The 16,945-nt window shown below is 40.5% G+C and overlaps 1 protein-coding gene across 6 annotated transcripts in view; it reads right to left on the bottom strand.

Annotated features, from left to right (window-relative positions):
• Positions 1 to 16,782, bottom strand: part of LOC142374772 (kinesin-like protein KIF13B) — a 33,005-nt gene extending 16,223 nt beyond the window's left edge. Inside the window, exons 1-23 of one of the 6 annotated variants that reach the window (XM_075458582.1) lie at positions 16,544 to 16,782; positions 16,323 to 16,414; positions 15,985 to 16,067; positions 15,006 to 15,099; positions 9,947 to 9,959; positions 9,765 to 9,825; positions 9,177 to 9,269; positions 6,831 to 7,011; positions 6,550 to 6,637; positions 6,313 to 6,447; positions 5,889 to 6,001; positions 5,547 to 5,658; positions 5,049 to 5,261; positions 4,835 to 4,945; positions 4,424 to 4,558; positions 4,157 to 4,287; positions 3,921 to 4,007; positions 3,555 to 3,742; positions 2,576 to 2,804; positions 2,268 to 2,430; positions 925 to 1,071; positions 512 to 661; positions 175 to 303 (exon numbers count right to left, since the gene is read on the bottom strand). In XM_075458582.1, the coding sequence (XP_075314697.1) occupies positions 175 to 303; positions 512 to 661; positions 925 to 1,071; positions 2,268 to 2,430; positions 2,576 to 2,804; positions 3,555 to 3,742; positions 3,921 to 4,007; positions 4,157 to 4,287; positions 4,424 to 4,558; positions 4,835 to 4,945; positions 5,049 to 5,261; positions 5,547 to 5,658; positions 5,889 to 6,001; positions 6,313 to 6,447; positions 6,550 to 6,637; positions 6,831 to 7,011; positions 9,177 to 9,269; positions 9,765 to 9,825; positions 9,947 to 9,959; positions 15,006 to 15,099; positions 15,985 to 16,054 (2,643 nt within the window). In that variant the 5' untranslated portion in view covers positions 16,055 to 16,067; positions 16,323 to 16,414; positions 16,544 to 16,782. Of the gene's footprint in view, positions 1 to 174; positions 304 to 511; positions 662 to 924; positions 1,072 to 2,267; positions 2,431 to 2,575; positions 2,805 to 3,554; positions 3,743 to 3,920; positions 4,008 to 4,156; positions 4,288 to 4,423; positions 4,559 to 4,834; positions 4,946 to 5,048; positions 5,262 to 5,546; positions 5,659 to 5,888; positions 6,002 to 6,312; positions 6,448 to 6,549; positions 6,638 to 6,830; positions 7,012 to 9,176; positions 9,270 to 9,764; positions 9,826 to 9,946; positions 9,960 to 15,005; positions 15,100 to 15,410; positions 15,524 to 15,984; positions 16,069 to 16,322; positions 16,415 to 16,543 lie in introns of those variants that run through there. The other 5 variants (XM_075458581.1, XM_075458583.1, XM_075458584.1 and 2 more) reach the window with 5 other exon arrangements.
• Positions 16,783 to 16,945: the final 163 nt, after the last annotated feature.

Below are 16,945 nucleotides of genomic sequence, written 5' to 3'. Positions count from 1 at the left end.
TCATAATACAAATGTCCAAGAGAGAGAGAGAGAGAGTTTAGCAATTAATTATCAGATGTTTTACTATGTCTTCTTGGATTTGGCTCACTTCCATTAATACATGAATGACTGACTGACTAACCAGCTAAATAAATGAATGAATAAATAAAGGAGACGATATTTTCATCCTCTCACCACACAGTCCAGATTGCGCTCCTGAGGAGCTCCTTCTGTGTTGCTCAGCTGAGTGCCAGGCTGTTCGGCACTTTCATCCTCAGAGCTCTCTGTACCTCGCCACACCTCCACATGCAACCGACCTGCAACCTGACAAACACACACAGACACAGCTTTTATCTGGAGTTGTGTTTCTGGTCACTTGACGGATAAAAAAGTCTTTCGGGTTAGTTTTTAGTCTCCTCTGACATTGTTTGGGCCCACAATGTGCTACATGCCTCAGACACGGGCTATAATGACTGATACAAATAGCAGAATTGTACTACATAAAAAACTGAAACTCCTACTGGACTCCTACCTCTCCTTTCTGATTGATGATGGGCACTGCATACGTCAGTTTGACGTCATAGAACAGGCAGGCCAGGAAAACGTTGGCCACGCCAATCAGACTGTGGTTCTCCTGCTCGTCAAAGAAGGGGTCGGCACGTCTGAAATAGGACCGCATCACCTGGATGAAGGTAAAAAAAAAAAAAAAAAAAGGTGAATTGTTGTGAGAGTAATGAATGAATCTTGTCTGACGGGAGGCTCCTCCTCAGCTCCCTTTCTAAGAAGCTTCTAGAGTATCTCAAACATTGTAAAAACAGGATACTTACATTTCATCTCTACATACTTTGCTCTTACTTTACATGTTTTGTTTCTCTACTATTAAAACACTGAATAACTCAGAGATGCAGAATTTCAGCTGATATAACTGGCTATGTCTTCACTCACAGGATTATCCTCATCAAAGTCCTTCCACTCTTGGTAGAGCTCCTTCATGTCCACCAGCCTGTTCTCCATCTTCTCCAGAGCCCAGATCTGCTTCCCCTTACTTTTACGACGGACCTGGATGGCCGGCTCACTCAGAACTGCATCCCGCTACAGTGACGGGGGAAAAAAAAAAGATTTTTATACGCTTACCTGACAGCAGATTTCGAACAGGAACTACAGGGTTTATTTTTTTAAATTAACTAGAGCTACCCCTGAGAGTTTTGAATTTCCTTCCACACAGACAGTTGGCGGGTAATATCAGCTCATAATGCTCTTAAACTTTAAACATTGAAACTTAGCTCTGACCCATAATACAGGATAGCTGGAAATCTCCTCAGTTATTCAAATAACTTCTTACTAAGAAATCTATATTATATTATATCATATATAATAACCTATAACAACCTATATCTATATTGTATTACTAATATTTGCAGGGATGAAATTTACATGGAATGTTTAATTTTCTAATCTTTGTTCTATAAGTTCAAAGATCACCAGTGTAAAACGGCAGCAAATCGGAACAAAAATGCAAACATTTATATTCTGTTCTGTTGTGCACCCACTTAGTGCTGTGTAGGTTTCCATGGCAACAAAACAGATTACCTATAGTTTGTGATGCTGTTTTTGGTGGCAACAGGTTCGGAAACAGCATATTATGCATTCCCATAGCTGGAAATCATGGAGATGTGGTGTGTGTTGTCTCTGTTTGGCACAGAGCTGTGGTTAAAAATGATTTTATCTGATTTTCTCTTGCTGATTTTATTTATTTTTTTCTTTAAAAGTTGGGTGGGTTTACTTTTTAATAGATAAAATATTGAAAAGATATTGAATCAACAAGGTATTATGGTTAAATATGAAATTGAAATGTCAACACTCAATCAACACCATCCCCTTTTTCTTATTTAAATGAATTCTGATAAAGTTATGGTTTGCCAATCTAATGTTTATTCAAAATACATTTTGATATTACAATGTCAGGAAACAACATATATATACATGTATTTCTGTCTGATTGCATTTAAATGTTTGGATCGGATTTTGCTGTCTGGGATATCATCAGGAGGCAAATCGGTAAAAAGACAGCTGCTTTTACACATGATTAAATCTGAAACGCTGAACAAAAATTGCTGTTTTAGAGATGAGCTGTAGCTAATTATTGATATTTTTACAACATTACTGTATCCACATCACCCCCTGCTTCTTAGATGGTGTTTCTGATAAAGCCTCCCCCAACTTGCAGTGTTACGCAGCTAATTTGACCATTTTCTCTTATTTAGACTCAAAGACTTGACACATCCTACCTTCCTGTTAGCATCCAGGTTAGCAGCAGGTATCTGCAGAGTTACAAGATACTCAGTCCTCTTGTTGAGCTCATCAGCAATGAAGGTAGCCTCCTGGGCCAGCAGTTTGGCCCGAACTATCTGCTCCCTCAGACGCCGTAGGCTGCGGGTCATCATCGCTTCCCTATAATAAATTAAAAAAACAAAAAAAACATACAACCATAAACATGTAAGTTCTACAGAGTGTGCTGGATATCTTTTCTCTGTTGTTAGACTCATCTGAACAACAGGAAACAGTGGAAGTTCCACATTCTGTAGCTGGGTGTCACCTGTCCTCACTCCAGCGCCGCATCCGTTTATGAGAGGCGGATGATGTTACAGCAGTAGCACTGACCGCGAGGCCTGATGCATCCAGGAGGTGGGGGCGCTTCTCAGGGGTGAGTCTCTGGCGGAGCTGCTGCAGCTCCTGCTCGTACATCAGCCTCTGGCGCTCCAGGGCACAGCGCTTCTCCTCCTCGTACTGCCTCCCCAGGGTCTGCAAAACTGACTGCATGGGGTCTGGACGATGGAGGGGCCACAGGATGGAGAGATGGTAAAAGAATGGGAGAAGAATAGATTAAGAACAACATCAAAAGTGTTAAAAATAGCACCTAAAGTATTGGTGAATCATTCAAGATTAAGTTGAAGAATAGTCCATCCTGACAAACTAATGAACTGTTGTTAAGGCAACCCAAACAAGCTGAAATTGCTTTGTAGCTTTCAGTCCAATATTTGGCCCATTATCTCGGCTCTGGAAAGCAGAGTATGTTTTTAAAGCACTGCATTCTTTTATCAAAACACAACCCAGTGGCAAATTATTATATGGTAAATATTCAAATCAGGGCCCACTTTAGAATCATCCGGGCTCTTAATATTTGGATTGTACTGCACAAGCTGCCATTGATAAAGCTGTAAGACAAGTATTTTGTTTATCTTGAACAATAAAGCCACTCTAAAAGTTTCACGCTGAAAATGCATTTTTATAAAAAGAAGTCTAACACTAATGAAATTAGCAATTAGCTCTAGTAATAAACAATATGTTGTTTGATTGGGCTGCAGACTAAAAAATGAAGCTGTGTTTGTTTGTGGTTGAGAGCAGAGTCGAGGGTGATGAAACTGAGCCACTGACTGTACAAAAAGATGAATAATGCTCGGTCACTGCATTCCACAATCACAAAACAAGCGCATGTTTTAATAGAAATTCTAATGTGTTATTTCTTGATGTAAAGCACCTTTTTTGAATGTGTTTGTGATTTCAGTGCGACTCACCATTGGTGCCCATTCCTTTCATCATGACCTCGGCCTGGGCAAACTCATAGCCGAAGCTCAGCTCGCTCGACACGTCGCTGAACGTGTCCAAATCTAGCTCAAGCCGCTCTGTGCTCAGGCACGTCTTCACCGCTCCGTCCTCCTCGTCCTCACTCCCTGTGTGGACCATATGCCTGGGTAGGTTGATTCTGTGCGTGTGCATGGACAGGTGGTAGATGTGTGAGGGTGTATGTGACAGAGTGAGAAAAAGAGGAAGTGTAAAAATAGGAAGGAAAAACAAAGAGGTGTTTTTTGGAGAAAGTTAAAAATACTATTGTGATATGTTATTGTGAGAAATAAAGCAGCAGTTAGAAATCTGACACGAACCTGAAGAAGTGGTTGTGTCCCCAGAGAATTCTATCACCATGTTGCAGCTGAACTGGACTGGTGACTGCAGCACCGTTTACATATGTTCTGAAGAGGGAAAAGCGGAAGATTGAAACACAATGTGGTTCCCGTACAGGATGTAAAAAAAGCCTCTTGCCGAGTGTTTGTGAGCTAAAACTACTTCACCCTGTGCTGCACTGAAGATGCAGGACTTGCAGTATTGTCTGACTACATACCGCGCATTGCGGTGAGGCGTGAGCATCACGCTGTTGTTCTCTGTGATATCGATGACGCAGTGCTCGGCTTGGATGGCCATCCCACACAGCTGGATGTCCTGAGAGTTGGCTGAGCCCACACGGGTGTGCTCCTGGACCGAGGCAGCAGCGTACAGAAAAGAGATGCTCAGAAAACACAGCATGAATAGAATGAATATTTGTGCATTTGTTAAGCATGATGAATGAGTTTTATAGGAATACTACATAGCACATATTTGTGTTCAGTACTTTGAGGTAGTAGACCAGTAGTTCGTTGAGGGCGGGGTCAGCATTAAGGTTGACCAGAAAACACTTGTCTTCCACAACTCTGATGCCAGAAGACTGAAGAGAGATACCCAGGCTTTCCAGCTGCTTCTGACGCTCCTAAAGAAAGTACATGTATCATAATAAATGCCTGAGTAGATTAGCTGTTTCGCTTTTTAAGCTGCTTGATAAAATTAATATAGGACTAAACAGAGAAGGGGCTGGACTGAGAATACCATTCAAAATAAGTAAATCCTGAATTAAAAAAAGAAAAGTCTCATGTTTTGACTTGATTCAGGGTGCCAACTCCAATTTTTCAGGTGTTATAAACCCTTCAGTTCAAGTTTAACAAGAATAAGTTTAATATGCACAAGGATGTGTGTGTGTGTGTGTTACCTGTGCAATTGCCTCAGTCTTCCTGAGTTTCTCTTCCCAAGTCACAGTCATCCCTTGGATGAGTTTCTCGGACTCTTCCAGACGGTCCTTCAGCTCTGGGGCCTTCATAGACTGAAAGTGACAGCAGCCGCATTACATTCTGCACACATTACTGTGTCATTCATCATACTCCCTGCACTTTCACAGGCTGAGCCGAGCTTAGATAACTCCGCACCTCAGCCTCAGTGAGCTGCTCCCTCAGCTTCTCCACCTCCTCTCGGAGCTCGCGGATGATCCTGGCATTGGGATCTTCGTTCACCACAGCGTGGTTGATGATGCTCTTGGCCCTGTCGGCATAACGCAGGGTGGAAAGCGTCTCGTCATAGTTGTCTGCTGCTGGGCTGATGGTGGCAACCATGGCAGTCCGGCTGTTCCCTCCGAGGCTATCCTGCAGTTATAAAGCCAAAAGTCTGAATGGGCATGTGATGTCATGAAAAAATGAACACTGGCATCGTGTAAAACAAAGAAAATTCACTAGTTTGATTTATAGGATTTTTAACTAAATCTCTAAAAGGAGAATGTTTTATGAGCGGAGAGTGAAGTTGTTGAAAGCAAAGCTCTATTTAACACCGTTAAAAAGAAACGTTTTAATTAAAAATACCCTAAAATTAGAGTCCTCCGAATTGAGCAGAACTAATGAAAATAACCAGCTGGGCCTTTTTTTCTTTTGTACCTTGAGCAGCCAAGTGAGCACAGAGTCTCTGTAAGGAACAAACTTGCTTTTGTTCTTTCCTGCTCCCTGATCAGCCAAGGCTGAGATGACTAACCCCAGAGTGCTGAGAGACCTGCAAGGAGGCACAGAGAGGGGGGAGATTTTAGGGAGTGAGCAGGAGCCATAATGGATGGATAAAAAGTCCACACATTATCCGACTAATCTTAGCTTAAAAAGGCCTATTAAAATATCATTAATGATATTCACAGTAATATTCAGTCCCTTTTGAGGAAGACTGCTTGGTCACTTGATTTCGACCCTGAAGGTAAAAACATTATGAAGTATTATTTGCCGTCAGCTTACTTGTTGATGTTGCTGCCTTCTTTGAGCCTTTCCCCCGCTGCTCCGGTCTTCGCTGCCCGCTCACTTCCAGCAAGATCCACCAGACTCAGCTTACTCACCTTCTCTCCACTTGTCTGGAGCAAACACGTGATAACACACATTCAGCACATTAAAATCCCCTTAATTTGAAGTAGCCATTGAATGATTTGTGCAGTAATGCGAAAATAATAAATGAATGATTATACACTACTTCAACACCGATATACTATTGATACTGTTAATCAAAACAGGATCCAAAAGTATGACATCGAGTAAAAACAACAGTGGTGGAAAAGAAAATACTCTCGGAACTCACTAATAAGACAAAACAAGCTATTTAAAAGATATGTGTATGTTCAGATCTTAGTCCCACAAGAAGAAATACAAAAAAACACCTGCATCTTACCCCAGACTGCAGGTCCAAGAGTGTGTGTGTGAGGATGATGTTGAACACAGCGTGGGATCTGCTGCTCTCTTCGTTCATGTTTGTGGCTGCCACTGTGCGAGATTTATTTCCTTCTGACATCAGAGACTCTATGTCCTGTTGAAAACATCCATCCCTTTAATATAGCTTTTTTTCCCACGGCAACACAGTGTAATAAAAATGTAAAAAAGGGCTTATAAGATATAATGTTTGTGTTACCTTGTAGCTGGCCACTGCCAGGCGGGACAGACCGTCAACATAAGGCCCCAAAACCTTGTGCTCTCTCACTCTAAGAGCTTGTCGACTTCTATAGAAGGAAGCAGTCAGTAACAAACATTATGCATGCATTATCTCATCATCTAATCATATGCATGATCCCCAACATTTGTTGGTAAAAAGTAAGCAAAATGAGGACTGACTGATGAATTATGTCCTCTTGAAGTCAAAACAAAGTCACAGAAACAGGAGCAATGAAATACAGTGTGGGTCCATGTCCTCACCCTTTGGGGTCGAGCAGGTCTCGGACCTTCTCGTTGTAAATCTCCATGAAGGACACCTCAACAGTAAAGTTCTCTCCCTCGCGAGCCTCCTGCACAGTTCTGCTAAAGAGGGAGCTGCAGAGACGAGGGATCAGACCGGGCTGCTCTGCCGAACCCATCATGGTGTACGACTTCCCAGAACCTGGAGACACACAGAGTACAGGCCCATCATACAGGATAACAAACCAGGCAAGGATCCAAACTGTGCGTTTCATTATGTTAACTGCAGACATTAAGTAAATCACTGTATGGACAAGTTTATCTCAGTGATGTGGAAGGAACATCAAAATGTCTAAATTCATAAAAGATCTGGTGAGTACTGCAATCAGCCAAAGTAAGAAGAAAATATACATTAAAAATTGTTTATGTGCACCTAACTGCGCAGTTAAGTGATATTTTTCTTCATACCAGTATTTTTTCATACAAAATGTAAACTCAAACAAAACCGTTTACACTAGTAGTATTTGCCATCAAAAAGGTAAGCTCCAGACTGCTTATAACTTGTTTTTTTTTTCCTCTTCCAAAAAAGTATCAAGCAGTAAATGTAGTGATGTATTGGACAAACTGTGGCTAAATTCTGTTAAAAAGTATCACCAGAACAAGGCACAAGCGCAATCACTCCTTCACTTCTCTCCTCTCCTCTCTGCCCTTCAGAGCAGCAGAGCTCTCTATGAGTTGCACAAAGACACTGACAACGTTGCATCTGTAAAATAAGTGGCTGCTAGTTCAAAGTGCAGCCTTATGGGGCGTTACTTCAGTTGTCATTTCTGACTCATTAACCTGTCTGATGTCAGAAATGTAACATAGCGCAGGTAAGAATGGCCACATTAGGAATTCTGTTGTACTAAAATAAAGGACACGTGAGCAGAGACTGTAGAAAAGAAGCAGACAGAGGTTTACATTTACATTTACATTCATTCATTTAGCAGACAATTGTATCCAAAGCCACTTGCAAGTGAGGAAACAACATTCAAGCCTCAGTGTAAAAAAGTATGAGTGCACAGTGCAGAGATGAGTTTTCAAAAGGAGAGGGATACCCCTGCTCTGACATCACTTGGTAGCTCGTTGTATCATCAAGCAACTGCAAATAAGAAAAGTCTAGAACAAGACATCCTTCTGTGTAGGGATGGCAGTACCAGACAGCATTCCCGAGATGAACAGAGTGCTCCAGAAGGAGCATAAGACTGTCTGACAGTTTAGATAGCAGGGTGAAGACGCTCCAGTCCCCTCTGTGGGCGAGAATTAGTGACTTGAATTTGATTTGGGCAGCCATAAGAAGGCACTGGAATTCATTGAGTAATGGAGTGACATGTGTACTTTTTTGGTCAATCAAACACCACATGTTTCCGCTGCATCATGGACCATTGGTTGTTTAACAGATGTTAACAGCTGGTTGACAGAAAGTAGAATGCAAATACCGTACTTGCTATTATCAACGTCATAATAGTAAATATACATCGGGAATACAGTAAAAGCCTATTCTGTCTGAAAATACCAAAGCATAATTATTTTTGCCATATCACAAAGCCCTTTGTTCATAGAAAATGTTTAAATGTGTCAGAGTAGCAAAAACGCAAATGCAAATCATAAAATCATTAATGTCCAAATTCCAGTTTAGATCCGTCACTTTCACGGTCACCCTGTCACAGCTTGTAGGAACGCTTCCATAGAACAAAGCCATGGAATCAATAAAGACCAGTGCTTTGGTCCCCTGAACATACTACACAAGAAGTGCTGTTTGACCACAAAGTCATCCTCTCATCTGTAATCATGTATAATGTAAATATAACTATAAATCCAAGTCCAAAATGCGGCAGTATGGCCAACAGTGTGCTTCCAGCATCTTTAGGAAATCTATCAGAAGATGTCCAAATCCAGGTATCCAGATCTCAGCCCAAAATGAAAGCAGATCAGTGCATCTCTAGAAAGAAGCAGAGAATACTGCCTGGCTCCTCCCTAAACTGTTGGCCAAGTATGGTTATTGAATGTGAGATTAAGGGTTTCAGATAGAACAGAAATGGGGCATCACAGATGCTCCTCCTGTAAGAAGATTTTTTCAGTCCAACTTAAACCGCACACTTTTCTTTTCTTCTTTTTTTTTTTTAAGTCTTGTCATGATGTTCCATCACAATGAACAGAAAACCAAAAATCATGCACATGAAATGCTTTTGAGCAGAGGGAAATAAGTCCGTAATAAATAGGTCTTTGTCTTACAGTGGAAATACTACTACTACTAATAATAATAATTAAATCAATCCCACCTTCAAATAGGTCTGAAAATGGCAACTATTGCAGGTGAAATGTTACCTGTTTGTCCGTAAGCAAAGATGCAGGCATTGTAGCCCATGAAGGCATTGTCCAGCAGACTCTCCCCAAGACACTGGAACACCACATCCTGACCTGCACCAACATCACAAATCATGTCAGCATTTCAAAGTACTTTTAAGGGCTTTAAAAACATTAGACCAGAAACTTTCCAAAAAAATCTACTTAAAAAAAACAAAAACAATAAGGGAGGAGAAAAAGATGAATGCAAAGGAAACAGAGAGGTGACTGTTGTTCTCTTTCCTTACAGGACAAGACCCACGGCAGAGAATGGACGGGGGGCACATTATGTTCTAATGCAATACATCTGACGAAGTTGAGAAACTATCAAAACCACAATAGTAATATCACAGACCACAGAACAAACAAACAATGTGTAACTCCTCATGCTCCCCCCTAAGCAGTCCCATTCTTCGACTCCACAAATAGCTCTGAATATCAGGAAACATTCTGTCAGGAGATAAGTTAAAGAAATGACTCATCCAGTGGAGCTTCACATGAGCTAAAAACAGAGCGTACCAAATTATTAAGCATGCACGCCATGTAGTGACACTGAGAAAATGTACCAACCTTCAAACTTATCTTTTTGGGATTCATCCATAGACCAGAAACAGTAGTCGTAGGCAAAAGCCTGAAGGAAACATGCAAGATGAAATCTGTATTTACACATAGAACTACAAAAATATCACTATAATATGGGATATACATTTTGTTGCCCTCATTGTAAAACCAAGGTTCAGTTTAATATTTACCTTTGGTTGGTTCCTGCAGATAGAAGAGAGAGAAAAAAAATGAAAATATCAATTTTAAATGAACTGAACTACTTAAAAATCTTGCGGTGACTACAACCAAACCATAAATCTATACTCTACAGGACCATTCCAACACAATATTTATTGCATGGCATCCTGTGCAGCACTGAAAATGTTTCATTCACCTGACCTTTTGGTCCAATTATAAATACCTCAAGATTTAAGACAAAGCACAGAAATGTTTTCAGGGACAAAAGAGATCAAAGGTCACGCTCACGCTTTTTTGAACATTCATAGTAAGTCAACTGTGACCTGATAAAGCTTAATGGTCACTTCACACATGCAGTTACAGTCGCATCCTGAAGCTGTCGAGGTAGTAGCCATTGATCAAATAATAATTTATCATACCAGTCTGAAGTATCTTTATCTACTAACCCTTGAAGTTACAATACTGTTTCTATAACCTTGCTGCTCTTTGAGGTGTCCACTACTTTTATGTACAGTGAAGGATTTTAATAGTTAGAAAGTTTAAAAAAAAAGAAGAAAAAAAAACTATGATGATCGAAAAGCTTGAAGAAAAGCAGGGAAAGATAACCTCTTCGCAACAGTAATCCGTATTGTAGCAGCCCTTCCTCTGTGGTGCTTTAGCTTCTTCTTCCTTTTTTGTTGTTGTTAAAATGCTATTTCTACCCCGCTTTTTAATTTTTGTGACTAATATATTTGTAAAATGGATAACGTAAGATTATTTGTTAAGCTCGAGAAATAATCAGAGCTTTAAGATCCATAATTCTATGGTCTCGTACAGAAAAATCAAGATCAAGCAGGGTGTTTAAACAAATTTCTGAAAACTAAACTTTTATTGTACAATGCAAGTAATTTTAGCAACGTAAAAGTAATTATGTGTTTTATAGCTGCAACGAGTTATAAGTTCATATGAAATCCCACTAAATTGTAAAATCATACCAATGCTAACATAAATCTATGCCTGCATTGTCCCTTTGCTAGTACAGTATAAATTCCCAACTATGCAGGTGGTTCTGCTGCTTTCCAGACATAATGTCACTATTCAAAATATACATTTTTCAACATAGTGACTAAAAACTGACAACCATGATAGCAAACTTATCATTTTAGTCACCAAAGCCCACACAAATAATGACATTTTCTGCAGCTTCTTGTGCGCTGGCTCAACGCTCTGAGGTGGGTGGGCCTGACGTTTGGAATTGTAGCGAGAAACAGTCACAAGACCATGACTCGTCTGGCGAGTCTCTGCCTCTGCTTGAAAAGTTGAACTATTCTCAACTTCTCCACTGCAAGCTACGGTATGTTAGCAAAGGGAAGCCACAGACCCAGAAGTCAGTTCAGCAGTGAAACATGTCATCTCATTCAAAGTAAATGAGAAGCTAGACAGTTTATGTCTGTGCCAGTGCCAAAGGATCAATCATTTTACACTCTGTCTATGCTTGATAATAAAGTCTTTCTCACATACAGCACATTTCTGTGGACATGAGTATAATACATAAACATGCTCGTGCTGCGACTTGCGCTCTCTGAACAGACGCTTTAGGCCCAGTAAATGTTCACAGGAGAGGCAGAGTTAGCAAATGAGTGTGACATGAGTCCAGCTGGGAGTCAGTGGGGCTGGAGGAGAGGGTTTCAAGGATATAGTCAAAGGTGTTTTAATCATATCAAAGCTTAAAAAAATCTGTCAGGCTGACTAATCCTCTTTGCTCCTTGTGAATCAACAGGAAAATGTGACCATGAGCAGCACGAGAACCTCCCAGCCTCCTGGTGTCCCTGAGATGCCAACCCCCACCAAACCTCTGCATTCTTCACAGATCACTTTAAAACATAGTCAGTGTGTTCACCCTGTGGGATGATGTGTTCACTGTGGCATCACATGCATCAGTCACCCAACACATCCCTGCTTTCCAGCAAATGACTGTTGAATTTAATTATCAAACATGTTCTACGGTCTAGTGCAGCTTCTGGGTTGTTCTCCATTACAAGTGGAGCATTTCTGCTCGCGTATATAATCAACATGAGAACTCAACTTAACACATGTTGCTGTGATCAACATATCTATATCAAAAGTGGAGAATATCATGACTGTAAGACTGAATTTTTCCACCGATGCCGTTGTTCTATGCACTTCTATGAATGCTACTGTTGCGTCTTATGAGCCGGGTGTTTCAGCAAGTTTCCTACATCAACTTGGCATTCTATGCAGATAATTAATTTTAAAAAAGAAAGAGAAAATGCATACCAATGACGCATAAACTCCAAATACCAAATCAATCAATCTCAATCATGCAAGAGCCATAGAAGCATGTGGTGGTGTGTTCCTGCCCATGCTGGTATTTTCCTTGTTTCAGCTGAATTCATTGTGTGAATCACAAGAATGTTTTGGGGTGTGTAGAAATAGGGAATGAATGGCAGTGAAGACAAAAAAAAGAAGAAGAAGAAAAATTTACTTTTTTAATTGCCTTTATAAACAACATGTTCTGTCGGCAATAAATGTCCATTCACATAAACTGATAAATTGATAGGCTGATGTAAGTTGTAATTGTTTTGTTTAACAAACACTAACTTGGAGGCAAATCTTTAAAAGGCTGTCAGTTAGGATTTGCCATTTTCATGTTCTCTTTTAAGTCTTGTTACAGAGTTTCTTATTCCAAGACTTAAACGTACTTAAAATACCTGAAAAAAAAAGAGGCTGTCTAGTTAGACTAACAGTGGCTCTTGACCTGAACTGCGATAAAACATCAAAATTCTACTTTAAACCGGAGAACTGAACCACAGCTACTGCCTTCTAAAAAAAAATTTGAGATTGATGCCAATTCTACTGAATAATGACGCAAGTCAACCTAAAAAATTTGGTATGAAAGAGGTGACTTGGCAGCATTTTCAAATACACCACTGCACAGGCATTTAAAAGTAGGGAATATTACTTTTAGGGTTTGCAATCTCAAAAACTATACTTGAAAAAAAACAAAAAAAAACAGTAGCTGTTATCAAATAAATTGTCATTAAACCTCAGGCTCCAGGGAAATTCTATTTGAAATGCAGCACCATGCACAACTCAAAACGTTGCCTTCACTCAGGCAGAAATATATCACTTTGGGGTTTAAAAAAAAAATGTAGTCGTGACCAAACAAATGGGGGAGTTGATGAAACAAGGCCTCCCTATGTGGAAACTGGCTGATCTATGAAAGAGCAGCATTAACTCCTCTCTTCTACTGGGCTGGCGAGGACATTCCTGAGATAACTGGCAGAGCTTTGCATCGCCAAGGAGTCACTTCAGGAGGACGAAGAAGATAGGTCACCAGTTCTGTGAACAACAACAACAACATGCAAGCCTACATGGCTCGGCTAAACTATGTTACAGATACTTTACATCATCTCTGCAGCGTCAGAGTATCAAACCAGCAAACATTTGAGATGCTATCTATGAATACAACTATCTAAACTGGTCATTCTAATCAAAGGTTATATAGAAATGTTCTGTTGAAAGCTGGTGTGGTTAAAGGGGACTGTAGTTTTAAAGGTCTGCTGACTGCTGGTGTTCTCCCAAGTTATGAAAGCAGTAACAGGGCTTCATTAATCTCTACAGCCTCAGTAGTCTGACAGCCCCTGCTGAATTCTTGGTTGCAGCTACCAGGGGTGCTGTAACATATTAACACTCCCGGAGGGATGTGCCTAATTCAGTTCAACCATTCAGGCAGTAAGCTGACTTAGCAAAAACTTTTCAAAAGTGGCTGGTCAGTAAGTTCTCCAACAAACAAAGCTTCACACAAATTTTGATCACAATAATGCGGTCAACATACTCACAATACAGTCTACTTGGAAAATATTCAAAGGTGCCTTAATACGGAAAAATATGCTTCCAAGTTTAGGACAATAAATGCTCATTTGCTGTTGCAAATCTTTCAGTTTAGACACTGTTTGACCTTGGTGCTGCTCTGGAGCCATGATAGCGCTTTTCTGTGTTGTAAAAAGCCTGTAAAACCCGTTCACATCGATCCCCAAGGGGGAAACATACCAGTGCTGAAGCATGTTGGGGCAGATGAAGCACGCAGATACATGCGGAACAAAAAATTATGAAATACAAAACTTTCTTCACAAAGACAAAGATTTATTCTTTCGTGTCTGCAGGGGATTACTCTGAGGCACATTTACTGAGCAAGGAAAACTGAGCAAGGGCCAAAACCTCCAGGGAACACCTGCGACTGCAGAATTTTGTCAACATTTGAATAACTGACCTATGGTGCAGTCAGATATGATACAGACACATTTTTTAAACTCACTGCAAGCATAAATAAGGGATTAAAAATCTGCATCACAAGTCTGAATTCTTTCCGTTTCTTTGTCTTTTGTTCTTACTCCTTGAATGCATGGTTGACTACCTGAGCAGGACTGAGCTGGAACAGACACACCCTTTGTAAAGAGAGCGACGATGAAGTGAGGACAGATGGGGGAGGAGGAAGAAATGGAAGGGAGAAACACAAGGAGGGTAGGCGAGGTTTTGATCTCAACAGCTTCCACAAAACTGTGTGCTAACCGGAAGGGTTTTTGTTATACCTACACCTCTCATCTTCAGCACTGAAGCATTTGAGGACCCCCAAAAACCCTGTTTGATTAAGAAATCTCTGAACACGCAGAAACTGAGGCAATTTGGATGTTATGACTCAAACACCAGGGCTCAATTCGTGATGGGTTTCCTCAGTCACTAAGTGTCCTGCCCTTATTCAACACACCTATATGATTGGGCCCTTTCCCAGAAGAAAACAGACTTGACTCAACAGGAATCAAAAATTTTAAGAGCTGATGACCTTTCTATTGAGTTCAAAAGCTGTTGTGTGGTTTAATTATGCATCGATTCCACTGCCTACTGTTGAGTAAGCAAGCCCTTTTTCAGCATCTGATGACAATTTGTGTGCAGCAGCATTAACAGTAATAGAATATGAATTTTAAGAAGCGTTTGTAAGAGGAGCTTTAACCCTACACGGATGATAATGTGTCAAACTACTGCAAAAAACCTTTGCATCTTTCATCTTACCTGGGGTCTCCTTTGTTCACATTACTGATGGCTGGATGAAGAACTGTTTGGTTTCCCACCATCTCCACCACACATTTTGTTTTTAGGTCTTTTTCTGGAATGAGAAGAATATTGAACATATTTATATATATATATATATAAAAATTAACTAAATGCTTTTTTTGGACTTTAATTCAGAGTACAAAAAAAAAAAAACACTAGAAAGGGGGCTCTCCAACTATGTACTGTCTAAACTGTTAAAAAAGCAGCGAAAATGCACTGTTCGTGACTTTTTCAGTGGGGTCACAGACAGCTCTAACAGGCGGCACTCACTGTGTGTGCCGTTCCCTCATGATCACAACACAGACAAACCAACATGGAGAGGCAGGAAATAGTTTTATTGGTGATGATTCATCCAGGACTTGCCTGAGCAAACATTACGACCAATTTAGTACTCCCGGAGCAGACCGTGAAGAAAAGCAGGGTCACGCCTTCTCTTCCTCATTCTTCCTTGCACGACACGATTCCAATAACTGAAACTTCCCGGCATTGTAGAATTCAGTGTTCATGTGTTGTAAATATGTAATTCAAGTGCATAGTTTGAGATGCATACTTGCAGTTGTAAAAAGCATGCGGTTGAACTGAAAAACAGTACATGAAATCCAAGGAAAGTGCTGGTGTTGAAAAAGTATGTCAGCTGACACTTCAGTCCTACTCAGCTGTTGTCAGCTATTCAGGACAGTGACATTCCTTAAAGATACACTCTACATTCATTACTGGCCACTTTTTGGTTAGGAGCTGATGCCTCAACTGTTATTTTCTCTTATCAAAAAACAGCTAAACAGGTCTAAAGGGGATGAAGGAAAATTTGTTCTAGCCTCTCAAACCCAACAAGAACAAACAAAAGAAAGAAAGAAAAAATAAATAAATAAATAACAATTCCAAGCATGGATCATTTTTGTCAAAGAGTTGTTTTTTTTTTATGTGACACTATACTCACCTCTCCTGTTCATGGGCCGGACGCGAACTGCGACCTTTACATTGGAGTCACTGAGGTTGTTGTCATCCATGGTGCCACTTGACCTGCGGCAAGTCAATGAATGAACACAAGTAAAACCAGTTATACTCTGTATGTAATTCAAACAAGATCTATACACCGCGTATTACCCCGAATTATACACGAAGACATGGTTTATTTTTGCCGTTTGTACAGTTTGAAACTGTATCTGTGTTTATTCTACATTCAAAATAACTTCCGAATACTTTATAACGAAATTTAAAAAAACATGCCAAAATACAGTATGGGACAAACTATTTTGTTAAGAGCAGTTAACTAACCGTGCGAAGGATTGCGCAGTTGTTGCTCTGTCCGTCTCTCACAGGCACCTTCAAGTAGTTACACACAGCTAGCCGGGGACGCTGAATGAGGGCTGGGTAACAGCGGCGAACATACAGAGGGTCAAATTTGTTCATACTTACCGCTGACAACTGTAACTGCGTCCCCAACAGAGCTCACATTGGTAAACTTTATGTCTGTTCGGAAGTCTAGAAACACTTACGAGAGTCTACAGTTGATTCCCCCAGCTATTCCACCTGTTGCATTTCCTGAAACTTCCCGCAGAGATCAGTCAAGCCATGTCACCTCGCAGCTAAAGGGATTTGCGGTGAGATTTAGTCAGTGAGCTTCAAGCTGCCCCGCACGCGCTACAACAGTTGGTTTAAGAGGGGATTCAGCGCCACTGCGTGGATCCACATGCAATACAGATCTGTGTTCCTCCGTGGACGGTTGTCAAAACCACATTAAGACGTTTTAATAAAGATATCCTCACTTTGGCGCTGGTTTTATTAACAGAGCAAAGCTACACCTGTCGCACTACTAAATAATGAAGACATTTACACATGAGTGCCACTTTATGAAAGGGAACAAATAGTGTTTGCATTATTTTACGACAGTTTCGACG

This window comes from Odontesthes bonariensis, chromosome 24 (genome assembly GCF_027942865.1).
Source record: "Odontesthes bonariensis isolate fOdoBon6 chromosome 24, fOdoBon6.hap1, whole genome shotgun sequence".
NCBI lineage: Eukaryota > Metazoa > Chordata > Actinopteri > Atheriniformes > Atherinopsidae > Odontesthes > Odontesthes bonariensis.
The sequence above is the reverse complement of the archived record's forward strand: the minus strand, read 5'-3'. Positions and strand labels throughout refer to the sequence as shown.